This window comes from Thamnophis sirtalis, unplaced genomic scaffold, assembly GCF_051295495.1.
Source record: "Thamnophis sirtalis isolate CommonGarterSnake01/CBP01778 unplaced genomic scaffold, rThaSir2_p1.2 scaffold_1, whole genome shotgun sequence".
Taxonomy (NCBI): Eukaryota; Metazoa; Chordata; class Lepidosauria; order Squamata; family Natricidae; genus Thamnophis; species Thamnophis sirtalis.
Genome location: NW_028261381.1, coordinates 123,315,540 through 123,332,087, shown reverse-complemented (window position 1 = coordinate 123,332,087; position 16,548 = coordinate 123,315,540). Strand labels below are relative to the sequence as shown.

Sequence of the window (16,548 nt, the reverse complement as noted above, 5' to 3'; positions counted from 1 at the left end):
TCATCCAAATCATTGATGAAGACGTTGAAGAGTACTGGGCCTAAAAGAGGGCCGTGGGGTACTCCACTCCATACTTTCCTCCATGCAGTTCCATTGAGGACTACAAGTTGAGAGTGGTTGGTCAGCCAGTTATGAATCCATCTGGTGGTGATGCTATCCAACCCACATTCTTCTACTTTATCTAGTAGTAGGTTATGGCCTACATTATCAAATGCCTTACTGAAGTCTAAGTAAACTATATCGACGGCATTCCTCTGGTCCACTAATTTTGTCATTTTGTCAAAGAATGCAATAAGATTAGTCTGGCATGATCTGTTTTTGACAAACCCATGTTGGCTTTGGCTATTACTTTGTTTGCATTCTCTGTTCCTTTCAGTGATCACATTTTCTCTGCTGTTTTAGAGTCTCTCTTTTTCTCCTAAAAACTGATCGCCTGCTTCATTGGTAATAGTCAGAAAATTGTTTCTGAGTTCTAACATTGCAGTATATCTTTTATGTCCCTTGCTTCTAGTTGTAACTTATCCACAGAACTTGCCTTCCCAACTGTCTTCTTTATGAAGAATTGCTTCCATATCTGTTTCCTCTTATTTTAACTTAAAACCTCTTGAATAGCTTTTCCAGTAGTCTTCTGTTCCTCAGTGAACAATATATAATGCTTTCCAGCCTCAGGCTTATCTCATTAGTCTTTTCTAATATCAGATATAATTTCTCCATTCTTCATTCTTTTTGTGTCAAAATTCATTTTTTATCCAACTTGCAGCTTCTTAAACTGGACACTCTTAATTTATTGCCTCTTTTAGCTCAGCATTCTTGCCTTGGGATTTGCTTTTTTTTAGGACCTATTCCCAATTGTTCCTGTATGAACATTTCATTTCACAGCCACCTGACAAGTTTTCTCTCCTTCCTGGAAGTTGATTTGTGAACACTTCTTTGATCATGACAATGCTCAATGCCTTGGTTATTCCAGTATGGGATACTTTAAGGTTTAATGCCCCCACCACCCCAGTATTTAATTTGATTTATATGAATCTGCTTGGCTCATGTGTATCATTCATCAGTTGTGATGAATTGTCATCAATATGCTGATGTCACTCAGCTGCTCTATGCAACTTTGGGTCACACTGGAAATGACACAGAAAGGCTGCCAGGAACTGAATACGGCCTAATGAACAATGACTGAATTTCTCCAGTATGCAGATACTGGATATCCAAAATATCATTCCCAGGGATACCACTCTCAGTAGTTATTTTGAATGGATTATTTTGTGCTTCTCCTGAAGGAGTTGGTACATACATTGAAGGTCCAGCCTAGAATGAAAGTTATTACTTTACATAGTGTAAGCTGTGGCCAGGCTATGGAGTTCATGCTCAACTTTTGCTGGTTTGCCAGCTATGTCTACTTGGGCCAGAATGTCCTGGCATCACTAACTCATATCTTGATCACTACCTTTTTTTGGAATACACACACTCTATATGGGTCAGCCTTCAGGGATAAACTGAAGTGACAATAGTCCAGAATATAGCAATCTGGTAGTTCAATCCTACCAGTGCAGACACCTGTTCTTAAGTCACTACACTGAATGATATATTTCTAGGTCCCATTCAAAATAGTGAACACTGGAAAGAGCCCCAGACAGTTCAAGATTCCCAAAACCTTGCTATCCTAAAACCTGGAAAAACCATAAAATGTCCCAGCATGCTACTGCCCTACGATTCTGCTGAGCATTTGCTATAAACTTCTGGAATGATTAGTTTATAACATGTTAATAGGGTTGTCACTTCTTTCCAGGCTGGGTTTTGCACAAAGAATAGCTGCTGCAAGCAAGTTCGGGCTCTTACCTCATTTATTGATGCTGGTTTCCAAAAAGGACTAAAAACTTCTGTGGTTTTCATTGATTTGACTGCAGCTTATGACATGAAGTGGCTTGATGGTTTGATGCTCAATATGAAGAAAACTACCCTATGTCTTAAAGTAACAAGCCTTCTGAAGAACATGTTAAAAAACCTTTTTCGTTAAGAATGGCTTGCCATGGATCAGTTCGAACTCCACTCCTATTTAATGTATATACTAGTGATTTACCAGAAACCAACTCTGAAAAACTTTGCTATGCTGATGATATGGCAATAGCTATCCAAAACAAGAATTTTGAGGAAGTGGAATACATTCTTACTAAGGATCTGAGGTCACTAAGCCTATAATATTATGAGAAGTTGAGGCAATGCCCAAATAAAACTGAAGTATGCATCTTCTGCCTAAGCAATCATACAGCAAAGAAAGAATCAAACTTATTGTTTTGTGGAAAGAGAATAAAACACAACTGCCATCCAAAATATCTTAGAATAATCCTTGAACAATTTCTTGCATTTGGAAAACACCTTGAATGGGTCGAAAATTGAAAACCAGGAACAACTTTAAGAAAATCACAGGAACAGGCTGGGGAGCACAAGCAAAAACACTGTGTGTAGTGGCATCAGAGGTGGGCTTCACATAATTTAACAACCGGTTTGCTTAGTGCAGAACTGAAAATGTGAGCGCATACACGTACAGTTGCAAGAAAAAGTATGTGAACCCCTTGGGATTATGTGGAGTTTTGCATGAATTGGTCATAAAATGTGCTCTGAACTTCATCTAAGTCACAACAATAGAAAAACACAGTCTGCTGAAAATAATACTACACAAACATTAGATGTTGCCATGGTTTAATTGCACATAACATGTAAACATTCACAGTGCAGGGAGGAAAAAGTATGTGAACCCTTGATCTTAATAACTTGTTGACCCTCCTTTGGCAGCAATAACCTCAACCAAACGTTTGTTGTAGTTGCAGATCAGACCTGCACAACGATCTGGAGTAATTGTGGACCACTTATCTTCACAAAACTGTTTCAGTGTAGCAATATTCTTGGGATGTCTGGTGTGAATCGCTCTCTTAAGGTCATGCCACAGCATTTCAATCGGGTTGAGGTCAGGACTCTGACTGGGCCACTCCAGAGGGCGTATTCTGTGCTGTTGAAGCCATTTTTGTGTTGACTTACTTGTATGCTTTGGGTCATTGTCCTGTTGCATCACCCATCTCCTGTGGAGCTTCAGTTGGCAGACAGATGGTCGTACGTTTTCCTGCAAAATGTCTTGATAAACTCTGGAATTCATTTTCCCATCAATGACAACAATCCGTCCATGCCCTGAGGCAGCAAAGCAGCTCCAAACCATGATGCTCCCTCCACCATGTTTTACAGTGGGGATGAGGTTTTGATGTTGGTGTGCTGTGCCTTTTTTTCTCCACACATAGTATTGTGTGTTTTTCCCAAACAACTCAATTTTGGTTTCATCTGTCCACAGTATATTTCGCCAGTAGTGCTGTGAAACATCCAGGTGCTCTTTTGCAAACTTCAAACGTGCTGCAATATTTTTTTTGGACAGCAATGGCTTCCTCCGTGGTGTCCTCCCATGTACTCCATTCTTGTTTAATGTTTTCCTTATTGTAGATGTGTCAACAAAAATGTTAGCATGTGCCAGAGATTTCTATAGGTCTTTAGCTGACACTCTAGGATTCTTCTTTACCTCATGAAGCATTCTGCACTGTGCTCTTGCAGTCATTTTTACAGGACAACCACACCTAGGGAGAGTAGCAAGAGTGCTAAACTTTCTCCATTTGTAGACAGTCTGTCTTACCGTGGACACACGAACATCAAGGCTTTTGGAGATACTTTTGTAACCCTTTCCAGCTTCATGCAAGTCAACAATTCTTGATCGTAGGTCTTCTGAGAGCTTTTTTCTGCGAGGCATGGTTCACATCAGACAGTGCTTCTTGAAACCAGTAAACCCACAACAGGTGTGTGTGTTTTAAAGGGCAGAACAGCTGTCAGCAACACATCCAATGTCATCACACTGATTGGAGTCAAGGTTGGCTCACTCCTGGCTCCAATTAGCTCTTGGAGACGTCATTAGGCTAGGGGCTCACATACTTTTTCCTCCCTGCACTGTGAATGTTTACATGTTATGTGCAGTTAAACCATGGCAACATCTAATGTTTGTGTAGTATTATTTTCAGCAGACTGTGTTTGTCTATTGTTGTGACTTAGATGAAGTTCAGACCAATTCATGCAAAACTCCATGTAATCCCAAGGGGTTCACATATTTTTCTTGCAACTGTATACTCATTATGGTATTGCACCTTCTGTGCAGCTTCAAACACATGGCGATTTCTTGCATGCAGCTTCCAGCATACCTTCTCGGGCAGCCGTGGTGGGTAGAGTGAGTGAGGCATGGAAAGAAGCTAGGCTGTGTGGGTGGGGCGAGAGAGCCAGAGAGTGAGATTTATAGGGTGGCATAGTCCCAGGGTTGGTGAGCAGGTCGAGCCAGTGGGCAGAACTACCAGTTCAGTCAAACCGGTCCAAACCGGCAGCAGCCCACCTCTGAGTGCACAATTATTAGTATATTCTGTCACTGAATATTGTGCACCTGTATGGGAAAAAAAGGTGTCCTACCAACAAGATTGATGTTCATCTTAATGACACAAGGAGAATAATATGTCACGAATGAAGGCGAATATACTTTTCCTAGGATAATGATGCAGGAGCCAATCTGTGTAATTCACCATGACCAGATGATTGACCCACATTGTATCCTGCAGAATAATATCTGGAACCCTTAAATCCATACCACTATCATGGCTCCATGTTTTTTCTAACATTGCTCATCCTGTTTTCAGGTTACAACAACAACAACAACAACAATAGACAGTTCAAGAGCAGAATAAGATAAGCATGCCATCAACTCCTAGAGATCTTCCAATACATAAAATGTTAGACTCTGTACCTCTCATCAGGCTTAAGTCTAGGAAATCAATTTGAGATAACATAGTACAGGCAGTCCTTGAGTTACAACCACAATTGAGACCAAAATGTAAGTTGCTAAGTGAATTTGTTTCCATTTTACAACCTTTCTTGCCACAGTTATTAAGTGAATTATTGCATTTGTTAAGTTAGCAATATGGTTGTTAAGTGAATCCGGATTCCCCATTGACTTTCCTTGTCAGAAGGTTGCAAAAGCTGAGCACATGACCCCAGGACACTGCAACCACCATAGCATGCCAAGCATTTGACCATGAAGATGCTCGTAAGTGTGAAAAACAGTCCTAAGTCACTTTTTTCAGTGCTGTTGTAATTTTGAACAGTCACTGTTGTAAGTCAAGGACTATGGTACAATCTAGATGAAGAATGGCAATTAAGATAGAGAACTTTTAAAAACCTCAACCGAACAGATAACGCAGATCCAACAAAACCACTTTCAGGAATGCAGTTGCCCTAAAAAATATAGAGCCACCAGAATAGAATCAGGATAGGTCATGCCAGAAACAAGGCTAAGTTCTTTAAGTGGGGAATGGCTAGAGCACGCAATGTGTCTGTGGTGTGTTCTGGAACAAACTATAACAACGTATAATTCAAGAAAGTCTCCTCAGGAAATTTCAAGGCACCTGGAATGATCACAACACAGTCACATCAGAAGCAGTTAGACGGTACCTTCTTTGGACATTGAATTATAACATCAATCCCATTGCAATTCTATGGCCCCACATTATGGTGATTTTATTATGTTTTTAATTTAATTTTTTGCCTCCTATATTGTATTGTCCACATACTCTTAATTTGTATATCAGTGATTGCATGACCTCTGTAAATGCCATAGGCTAAATAAATAAAATAAATAAAAATACTGTTAATTTACAATGAGATAATCTCTAAAGCAGTGTTTTTCAACCTTTTTTGTGCAAAGGCACACTTTTTTCATGAAAAAAATCACGAGGCACACCACCATTAGAAAATGTTAAAAATTTTTAACTCTGTGCCTATATTGACTATATATAAAGTAATTTTCCCACGGCACACCTTACACTATGTCACGGCACACTAGTGTGCCGCGGCACAGTGGTTGAAAAACACTGCTCTAAAGGATCCTTCTGTCTAATCAAATACATCTTTCTATTATAAGGAATCCATATAATATGTTTTGATATCTCAAAAGAACGCTTTAAAAATGGCTAAATTCTCTAGAACAGGTGTGCTACAAGTTTAATTGTAGTGAGTTTACACCATCCGTATTTTGTCAAGCTGCTTCAGAATCATGTTTCAGTATTCTACCTTTTTTCACTTCTGAAAGGCAGTGTTAAAAGACATTTGCAAATACCTTTAGAGCATCTTTGTTGTTCTATTTTACATGAGCAAATAAACACTGAAGCTGAACAGAAGACAATCTAGTCAATATTCAAGATGCCAAAATCTACATAAAGAAGAATCCCATTAATAAGACATTTCTGTTTCCCATCGCTTCATCCCTTATTTATTTTCAGAATTTCAATATTGTACATCAAAATATCATGGCAAAGACCTAGATAATAGTCTCTAGGATCATTCCCCATGTTTATCATAAATAATACAGACACTACAGATATTCGTGGAAGGAAAACTGGACTCATTAGGTTACATATACAGGAAGCACAGCATCTATATTCTTCAGAATTATTACTCAATATTAAAATTAATTCAATTAAATAAATAAAAAATAACCAAATAATATTTTCATAAGGAGATTAAATAATAGTTTTATAAATAACAGAAGCCGAACAATCCTTAAGAGGTAAAGGGGATACAAGGCACCCATAGTAACATTTCAAAAAAAAAATCCAGGTGGTGACAGATATGGTTGTGAATTGTCTATTACTAATTTCAAAGATCTGCTGGCCTTGCACTAGGAAGCAGAAAGTTTGTTTGGAGAAGTTTGTTTAGGGTTTTTTTTTTTAATCCCCAAATTCATTCCAGTTTTCCATTAGGTCTTAAGGAAGATAATTTTACTACACTAGGTCCAGAAATGCCAGTACCTTCCCTTTTTAAAGAAAATGGGAAGTAAGAGGGCACTGGGTTCAGCAAATTTAATGGCATCTTCAATCTACCATAGAGTATGCCTCTTTTCTTTCTAAGATTAGGCACTGATAGCAGAGGACCAATGGCGATGAAAACTTTTATTATCATAACCAGAAGACAAGAATTGGGTCCAAAGAAATGTGTTCTATGATTCAGAATTGCCTAAAGTATCATATGTTCTGCTTCTATCTAATTACCATATACACCTGAATATAAGCCCATCTGCAGATAAGCCAACCCTCAAATTTTTCACCATGAAAAATATGCTAATCACAGATAAGCTGATCTGCATTTTTTCATAGTATTTCGCTTAACATTTTGAGGGTCAGCTTATCTGCAGATGGCTTATTCACGAGTATATACAGAAAATACCGGTACTTAAAAAGAAGCATTGGTATGTATATTTCCAGATAAACCTATCTGTGGATAAGCCAAACTTATTTTTTGGCACCTAAAACTTTCAGCAACAAATATATATGGCATCTGCTAAATAATTTGAAAATTAAGATGCACATTAAATTTACAATGTCTAATTTACATGTTATTTCTGAAAACTGAGATTTTTAGAAAGGAAGTATGCATCCAGAAATTATAACATTTTAATCATTCTAAAATAATATTCCCAATTTCTATTCCATATAAAACCTGTTTTTTGAGGAAATAATAAATGATTTTACATTGTCAATGTTTTAAGTAATCTACAGATGTTTGCAGGGCAAAATCAACACCTAATGAAGTTTCCATAAAAACAGCATTGTTGATATAGCAGGGAATAAGAAAATCAAAGAGGCTGCAAATAGTTCCCATTTCTATTCTTGGATCTGATGTAATATAGATTTGATTATGGAAATCTCAATTCAGACAGTATCAACCACTGCTGAAAATATATGTACCATGGTTGCCACATAAAATACAGGTTTAAAAGGATGTTATATCAAGTCTGTATTTAAAACTATTTTAAATTTGACTCTTGGAAGAGAGAATACAACAAGGAAACAGGCAAAACCCAACAGCAGGAGTCGGCAATTAATTTTCCCAGGGGGCCACATGAGAAACTGGGACTGTTGTGGAGGGCTGCCACCATTACTACCACTGCAGGGTGGACAGGGACCATCAAAAGAGCCGGTTGTGGCCTGTGGTTGCAAAATGCCCAGATCTGTCCTATAATGTTCACTGAATATATTAATCCTGAGCAGAAACTACACCATTTCTGAAGCAACTTGGGAAAGAAAATGTGCCCTTAATTAATCCAAACCATACTACCTAGAGGCTAGGGTTCCTCAAACTCTTCAACTCATTAACCCCTTCAAGAGGGTTCAGATTGTTCATTGATTCCCACTCTTTCATTATATGAATATAATTTAATAAATGCTACTTCAACTGTGAGTTGTTCCAGGATGCGCACCGTCGAAGGGCTACTCAGAGTCAAGAACAATTACGTAATTACAGGAGGTAATTACGCTCAATTGATGGTCATTAAGCTCCTCTCCCAGACTATAAAAGAGACTGCTTGTGCCATGCCCTTCTTGCAGAAGTCAACGCTTTGACTAAAGAGAAACAAACTTGGCAAGCTGGATTGCTGCCAGAGTTTGTTTGCATTGCTGTCAAGGTTTGTTGGACTTGCTGCCAAAGTCCTTATCTATTTGTTTATTTGGCTTTCAGCCACCGAGATTCTGGTCTTGTTAATTAAAAGACATTCCATTTTATGCTTGTCTCGGCTTTCGTTACTGGACGGAGGGGGGGGGGTCAGAACAGGAATCTTCTCAAGTTTTAAGAGTTTCAGGAATGGCACTTGGTTTTGCTACCATTGACACTATGTCTGAATGGGCGCCCCCCTTGTTTGTGGGATGGCTCCATTTTCTTGTATTTTACCTGCACACAAAACCATTCAGGAAGCACTTACTGTGGAAACTGATTAATTTGCTGAGATGGATTTAATTGCTATTCTTTCTTTATATTAATATGTTTTCATTGTTTTTTTAAAAAAACTGTTTATGCTCAATTGTAATTTGCTTCCATATTAATTGTTTTTATTATCATTAGCTACCTTGGCTCAACGTCATTCGTATTAGCTATCTTGTGCTCAAATTTAGTGGAATGAGAGGATAGTAATTCAACAAACAAACAATTTCCAGGAGAAGGATTGTTCTGAGACAATTATTTACAAGGACTGTACAATGTACTCCACAGTTCATGAATAGTTCAGATAGACACCTTATACTTTCTCCCTGGGAAATCCAATATACAGATTCTTTTAGCAACTCACATTTTATTGATATGCACTTTTTAAATTATAGAGATGGATTGATGGTTGGATAGAATGTAGGAAGGAGGGGAAGAGAGATAGCAAAAGGAGGAGGGAGGAGAGAAAGAGAAAAGAGAGAGAGAAAGCAAGAGAGAGAAAGAGAAGGAGGGGTGGGTGGGTACATTTTCATCTTTGGTTACTAGAGTGCTTCTTTTAGCCTTCACTGATATCATCTTGTTCATCAACTCAAGCCTTGAAAAGCAAAGCACTGGGAAGGAGCCTGTTAAACATGCTGTTCTAAATAATATTCAAAAAATCATCTTAATCATCATCTTAAAAGCATCTTTTAATTCTCTGTTTTCCTCAAAGAGAGGAATGCATCACATATGCTGTAACCTCTATATTATATTTAGTTGTGTAATAAATTCATTTACTCCTACCTCTGTACTTAGGTTTCATGATAATTGCCTAGAATCTAGATTGCAAATAGGAACATTATCTTTGTGTCCCACTTTTATTCATAATTTCAAACAACTTTCTAAATGATTATTTCTCTTACTTAGCAGTCATAATGTATGGTATATCAAAGTATTATTTTACAGATACAGGAATCATGCCAACATAAATAATATCTTGTTTTTTAAGCACCATTGTACTTTTGCCACATGTGTAGTCATTAGCAAAGTTATGGTGGTGTATAAAATCAAAATCATCCAAAGATCCACACTTCATAATGTCTACAATTTAAGTAGCAGTACAGTAAACCTCACTTGATTGTTTTACAGTATAACATTCTAAGATATGCCTTTTGGTTTAAGACATTCAAAATGCAACATTTAAATATGCAGAATTATCTTGAGTTGTTCATATGTGAACTTAAAAGCCATGCAACACAGGAAAATTAAGTAATTATGCCTCCAAGTTATTTACTGCAATTAAGCTCATTTATCATATGCAAATTAGTGCAAACTGGTCTCATTAGTTACTAAATTACTCAATATGAGCTGAACAATGTAGCACTCCAGTTTGTAATGAAAAATCCCTGTAGAGGCAAGCAGGATCAATTAAGCTAATTTGCATATGCAAATATATAGTCTCACTTTTAGTTTCCCCATATTTAATCTTACGTTTTCTGGTCATTCTTGATTATATTAAAAGGATGAGGTCAATCAATGTCTTCATTGCAATCTTAAGTCTTTATACAACTTCATAAAGAAAAAGACTGCAAATCAGATTGCCTATTTTTGTATCAGCGTATTAATCTATTTTTCATAGAATAATCAAAATAAATGCCATGATCCTATATTCTTAGTTTATTTTTTCTTAGTTATGGTTAATACATTTTACCTGACAGTGAAGACAAAGTCAGCAAGATGTTGGAACAAAAACTGAAAAAAGTGTATATTGGTTAATTACTTTATTTTCAACAAACTCTTCCTACTATGAATTTAATCAGAGTTTTTCAGTTATACTATATGTGACAATTCCTTTTCCTGGTATTATGTTATTGAGTCATATTCCTTTGACCCAAAGATAGCTGACTTCAATTGTTGCTTTGATTATATAATTTGTTTCTGTCACACAAAGAAACAAAATGTATTCTTTGCATCTCTTTACTACAAAAGATACAGGATACATACTTAAGCTTGTACTGACTTTCTCAGGGACAGGGAAGTACTCTGACAACATTGTAAACTTGGATTTTCAAACAAACTTTGATGCCCATCAAAAGCTCTTGAGTAAACATAGGAATCAAGAGATAAGACATATTCTTTTATAGACTCCTAACTGAATGCAAAGGACAGGAATGAAAATTCTGTTTCCTCAATAAAGGAAATCTCTTGAGATCTGTTCTGGGAAGTATTTTTTAACTTGTTCACAAACAATCCTGACTAACGAGTAAGTATTATCCATGGCCAACTTTCTGGATGATACCAAACCTTGTGAAGATGGAGTGATTGTGCTCCAGACAGATCTCTTTAAACTAAATGAATTATCCACCAAATGGCAAATGTGTTTCAATGTAAATATAAAACATTTATATTTATATGCTGGGGCTCAACCAGCTATTTTTTCCCCTAACTGGATCTGAGCAGTCCGTAACTAACCAGGAAAATTATCTTGATGGGGTCATAATAGATTGCTTAATGAAGATGTCAACTGAGCAGCAGCAGCCATGAATAAGAAAAAGTCCATGCTAATGTGCATCAGAAGTAGATTAAAAAAGAAAACAGTCCACATTGTAATGTCTCTGTCATACCCTCATCTGGAATACCATGTACAAGTTCAAGTCACGATATTTGGAAAAGAAGCTGAGCAAATCAAAATGAAAGGTAAGGGTAAAAGTAAAGGTTCCCATCACACATATATGCTAGTCGTTCCCGACTCTAGGGGGCCGTGCTCATCTCCCTTTCAAAGCTGAAGAGCCGGCGCTGTCCAAAGACGTCTTTGTGGGCATGTGGCCAGCATGACTAAACGCCAAAGGAGCATAGAACGCTATTACCTTCCCACCAAAGTGGTCCCTATTTTTCTACTTGCATTTTTACATGCTTTCGAATTGCTAGGTTGACAGAAGCTGGGACAAGTAAGGGAGCTCACTCCGTTATGCAGCGCTAGGGATTCTAACCGCTGAACTGCTGACCTTTCTGATCGACAAGTTCAGCATCTTAGTCACTGGGTCACTGCGTCCCTAATAAAAAATGAAATGAAAAGCGACCCCATATACTTTTCTTATAAGAAAGCATTAGAATATTTGGAGCCTGCACCTTACAAGAATGGTGAACAATGGTGATTAAGGACTACAAGGCACACGTAAAACTTTCTCAAAACATTAGGACTATGAGTCATCCAATGAGGCTGGATGGAAGAAGGTTCAGAACAGACAAAATGAACTCCTTCAGGCAACACACAATTAACCCATGAAATGTATCACTATGTTGCAGTGATATCAACTATATAGAGCGACTGGCCAAGATCACTCAACTGGCTTTGTGATCAAGCAGGACTAAAACTCAAAGACTCTCAATTTCTAGCCTGCTGCCTTTATTACTACACCAAACTGCTTTCAAATAACTTAGATGGCTTTAAATGGAGATTGGATACATTCATGAAGAAGTCTATCAAAGGATACCAATACCCAAAGCTACTTCTAGGTTGGGGGCAGCATATCTCCAACTAAAACTTGCAAGGAAATAATGATGGCACAGTCATAGTCAAGATAATTCTTTTTGTTATGTATTTATTTATTATAAATAAATTGCTATGTATCTATTATGAATAAATTTCTATGTATTTATTATAAATAGTTATTTATTTATTAAATGTATATGCTGTCCATCTATCAAGCAAGTGTGGATGGCATATACATTTATTAAATAATAAAAATATGTTTTTATGTTTTTATGTACATGATTTTATGTGCTCTCCAAACTCTCACATTATTTTTAATAACATTATGATTCATCCCACAGTCAGCCAGATGTTTAGACTTGATTTGGCATTTTTATCCCTCTTCAAGTCCTTCCCAAGGACTTGGGATAGGCAGATGTTATTGCTTGATGATGCTAAAGGTTATTATTGTTATAGTTGATTGCATAGTCATTATAATTAATACTAGTGATAATAATCAAACAACATCTCCTTTCCTCCTTCTTCAGAACAGACTGTAAAACTGTATCAAATCACATTCAACTAAAACCAGGATAAATTTTTGAAATGTATGCAAAATATTGTTATGATCACACACAAAATAAAGCTATTCAAGATAAATGTTTACCAAGATCATATGCATAAGAAATCTATAAATTTGATGAATAACAATCATTACAATCATCCTGGTTTTCTTGAGAAACTTACTTTGCCAATCATTTTGTCAATTATTGTTCAACAAGTCATCAAAAATATAGCAACAAACAATAGGAACCTTATCAAACAATGATACAATACTCAGAGAGTTGAGAGTTGAAACTCAGAGAGCACCTGAAGCCCTTTGTTTTTTAACTTAAAGCAATATTTTCTTCTGGATGCAAAGTAATCCAAATGAGATTCTACTTCTACATCTTGTGAACAATATGAAAACACATGGCTGATGCATAACATTTGTCACAATAATGTCTTCAATAGATACTACTAAAATAAATTTGGAAGAACATTACATTGTGTTAAAGGCATGTTATCTTTTAAATGAATAGAAATATCACAATGAATACAACAGTTGAAGCAATAGTGCTGAAAAACTACAATAGGAGGAGAAAAATGAAAATCTACATGTGAACAAGATTAAAAAAATGTTTTTCACAAAATAGTTAATACTTAAATATATACAGACAATTTGGGAAACCAACAGCTATTGCACAATATAATACAACTTATGTGCTGTATTTTAAATTATTATAATAAAAATAATATTTGCCCTCCCTCTCTCATTAACATTCTCTTAACCATTCACTGAAAAAAAAAGAATATGCAAACAAATCCTTACTGTATAGGCTCTAATAGTAATAGCAACGTCCAAATATTTGACAGGTGTCCTATATCTTGCTACTAAACATGTTAAACTTTTTTTTTTGCAAAGCCAATGCTTTTACCTGTAAAATGTGACTTCCCAAATGTGACTCAAATACGTCAGTGGCAAGGGCACTGGGGCTTCTCCTGCGCTGGGCACCTATAACTGAATAAAAAAGGGATTATGTTGCAATCTCTGCACATTTAGTCACAAAGCATCCCAATTTAGGTTATGATTATTATTATTCATTAATATTTTTCTACAATCTTAACATTTGAAAAACTAAAATTAGGGAAAAATTATAATTCTATGAAGAACGAGGAATCCTAATTGTCCACTTTATTTCTTTCTGTGGAAGACTGTATTCAAAGGTTGTTCAATATTCCAGACACAGGTCACTTACACGTGTATCTCCATAATCAAAATCAATTTATACAAGTGCCAGAATTTACCTAACTTGATACAAAGTTGAATGATTATACTCAAGCATACTTATTTTGCTATTGTTATATTGATCAGTTATAGAAGAGAAACAGAGCATTCTTTTATATATATATATATAGTAAAATGTTTTTATTTTCCATTTTTCATTTTCATACAGTCACATATATACTATGCATAGCCAGGGCCATACAACGTTAAACAATAATCACAGCAATTCCTCTTATCAACAATACCCCCAATATACCTCTTCCACTCTCCATACACCTCTTTCTTCCACCCCCCTCCAACTTTCTATCTTGCCTCCATCATTCCCCTCTACCCTACTTCCCCTCCCCCTCTACCACTCCTCTCTCCCAGTCCACTCCCTCCCTTCCTTCTCACCCTCCCTCCCATCCTCTCTCCTGCCCTCTCTACCCCTCTTTCTTCTATCCCACTACTCCTCCCCTTGGTGCATTTCTACTATATGTCAATGTATTCAACTTGTCCTATTTTTACAGAGAAATTAAAGAGAAACAGTATACATGTGAAATCGCATTACATTGAAATCTAACACATAGTAAATATCCCCCTCCCCCACCCTCCCCCCTAACACCCCACCTCCCTCAAACAGAGCATTCTTGAGACTATAAGCATCTTTCCTTGGTTGAGCAATATATCCACCTATGAAAAAAAAATCACAGAAACAAAAGCCTAAAGTTTTTTATTAGCTTGATTCTATCAGATGATTTTTGGGAGGGAGAAATAGAACTCAGAAAATTATAACCTTGAAAAGTTAATAAAAATATATCCTATAAAACAGCTTTAACCTTTGTTTGAAGATGTACACTTCAATGACAGCACTGTCAAAAAGAGTTTTAGGACTGCAGGAAATAAAAATACAGAAGAAACCCAAACAATAGTACTGATAAAAGAGAATATCTGTAGCTCTAAAGTTGCTGAAAACAACATTACCAAAGTAGGCAATATCTTCAGTGCAAATAGTGCAGTTAATATTTAGTAAGTCAATATCAAATATTTTTTATAATATTTTATATTTTAAATAAAATTTTATTTTTCTTAAAATATGAAGGAATATGTCCAATCTTCCAAGCTAAACCTTAGGAATATTAAATATATGGTTCCAACATGAGACATGTCAGTCCAATGTATGAGAAAATATTAATTCCTCATTTACAATATGATCATAAATAAGAATTCTTCTGCTGTTTATGGCAACACCAAATATTTACCAGTGCATGTCTCTTGTTTTTCTTCTGGTATGGATTAAATTATAAAATTTGCTTTGTGTTTTCTTTAAAAATTCCTTTTTTAAGATTGTGATCCTTTGTGTGTGTGTGTGTGTGTGTGTGTGTGTGTGTGTATGTATATGCGCGCGCGCACACACACACACACACACACACACACACACACACACACACACACACACATATATATATATATATATATATATATATATATATATATATATATATATATATATATATATGCATATGTATGTATATGGTTTTTTTATTTTTAAACAAACATAGACAGTCAAAAACATATAACATAAAAACATCTTCCATTACATACATAAGATTGTGATTCTTAACTCTCCTATGGCTGCAATTTAAATGTTGCTTTAATAAACTGTAAGGTACAATTGAGAATGCATAATATCTTCCCTTGGAGAAATGTGGGCAACTAGAAGATGGCAGGCTATTGGAGAAATGGCTATACAATGAAGGAAAGGGCATACATACATACATACATACATACATACATACATACATACATACATACATAATTTATACACACATACACACACACTATTTGGTCATCTAATGCAAAAATGTAGCACCTGGAGTTTTGCCAAAAGCTGTTCTCCTTTGAAATCATTTCTAAAGCAAATTCTCTTTCATCAAGCTGAATGAGAAATGACAGGGAAAAAATGCAGAATGTTTCTGCCAAAGACTACTATATGTCTGAAACCTGGGTTTCATGGAGATGTAACAAAGTCGTGATGGTAGGTTAGAGAAAAATACAATGTCTTCCCTGTGCCTCAGATTTCCTCTGCTGCAAGTCCATCTTCTCTGCAGTTTGTTTGCACAAAATACATTGAGATGGCTACTGAAAGTGTTTCTTAGATGCTATGGATAAACATTTGTTTCCACACATTCCTTATTTAGTTTCCTAAAATTGTTATGTTTTAGTGGTGGTGGGAGCAGGGAATTAATCAAAAGCAGGTACTGCCAAATTTAAAAAGTATCAAACAGTTCTAAAAGTATAAATATGTTACAATAAGGAATTGCACTAATATCTCTAACAATGCCAAAGAACATACACAAATGAACCATGTTACACTCATATATCTTGGTTTATTGTAATGAAAGATTCCTATGTCTCACATCATATAGTACAAATACCCATTAGAGTCAGAAAAAAAGAGCTTGGT

The 16,548-nt window shown here is 36.0% G+C and overlaps 1 protein-coding gene across 6 annotated transcripts in view; it reads right to left on the bottom strand.

The window, feature by feature from the left end:
- The window catches only part of NPAS3 (neuronal PAS domain protein 3), a 723,511-nt gene that overhangs the window by 342,438 nt on the left and 364,525 nt on the right, over positions 1-16,548 (bottom strand). For all 6 annotated transcript variants that reach the window (XM_087723489.1, XM_087723456.1, XM_087723467.1 and 3 more), the window contains one exon: positions 13,753-13,835. In XM_087723489.1, the coding sequence (XP_087579615.1) occupies positions 13,753-13,835 (83 nt within the window). The remainder of the gene's footprint in view (positions 1-13,752; positions 13,836-16,548) is intronic.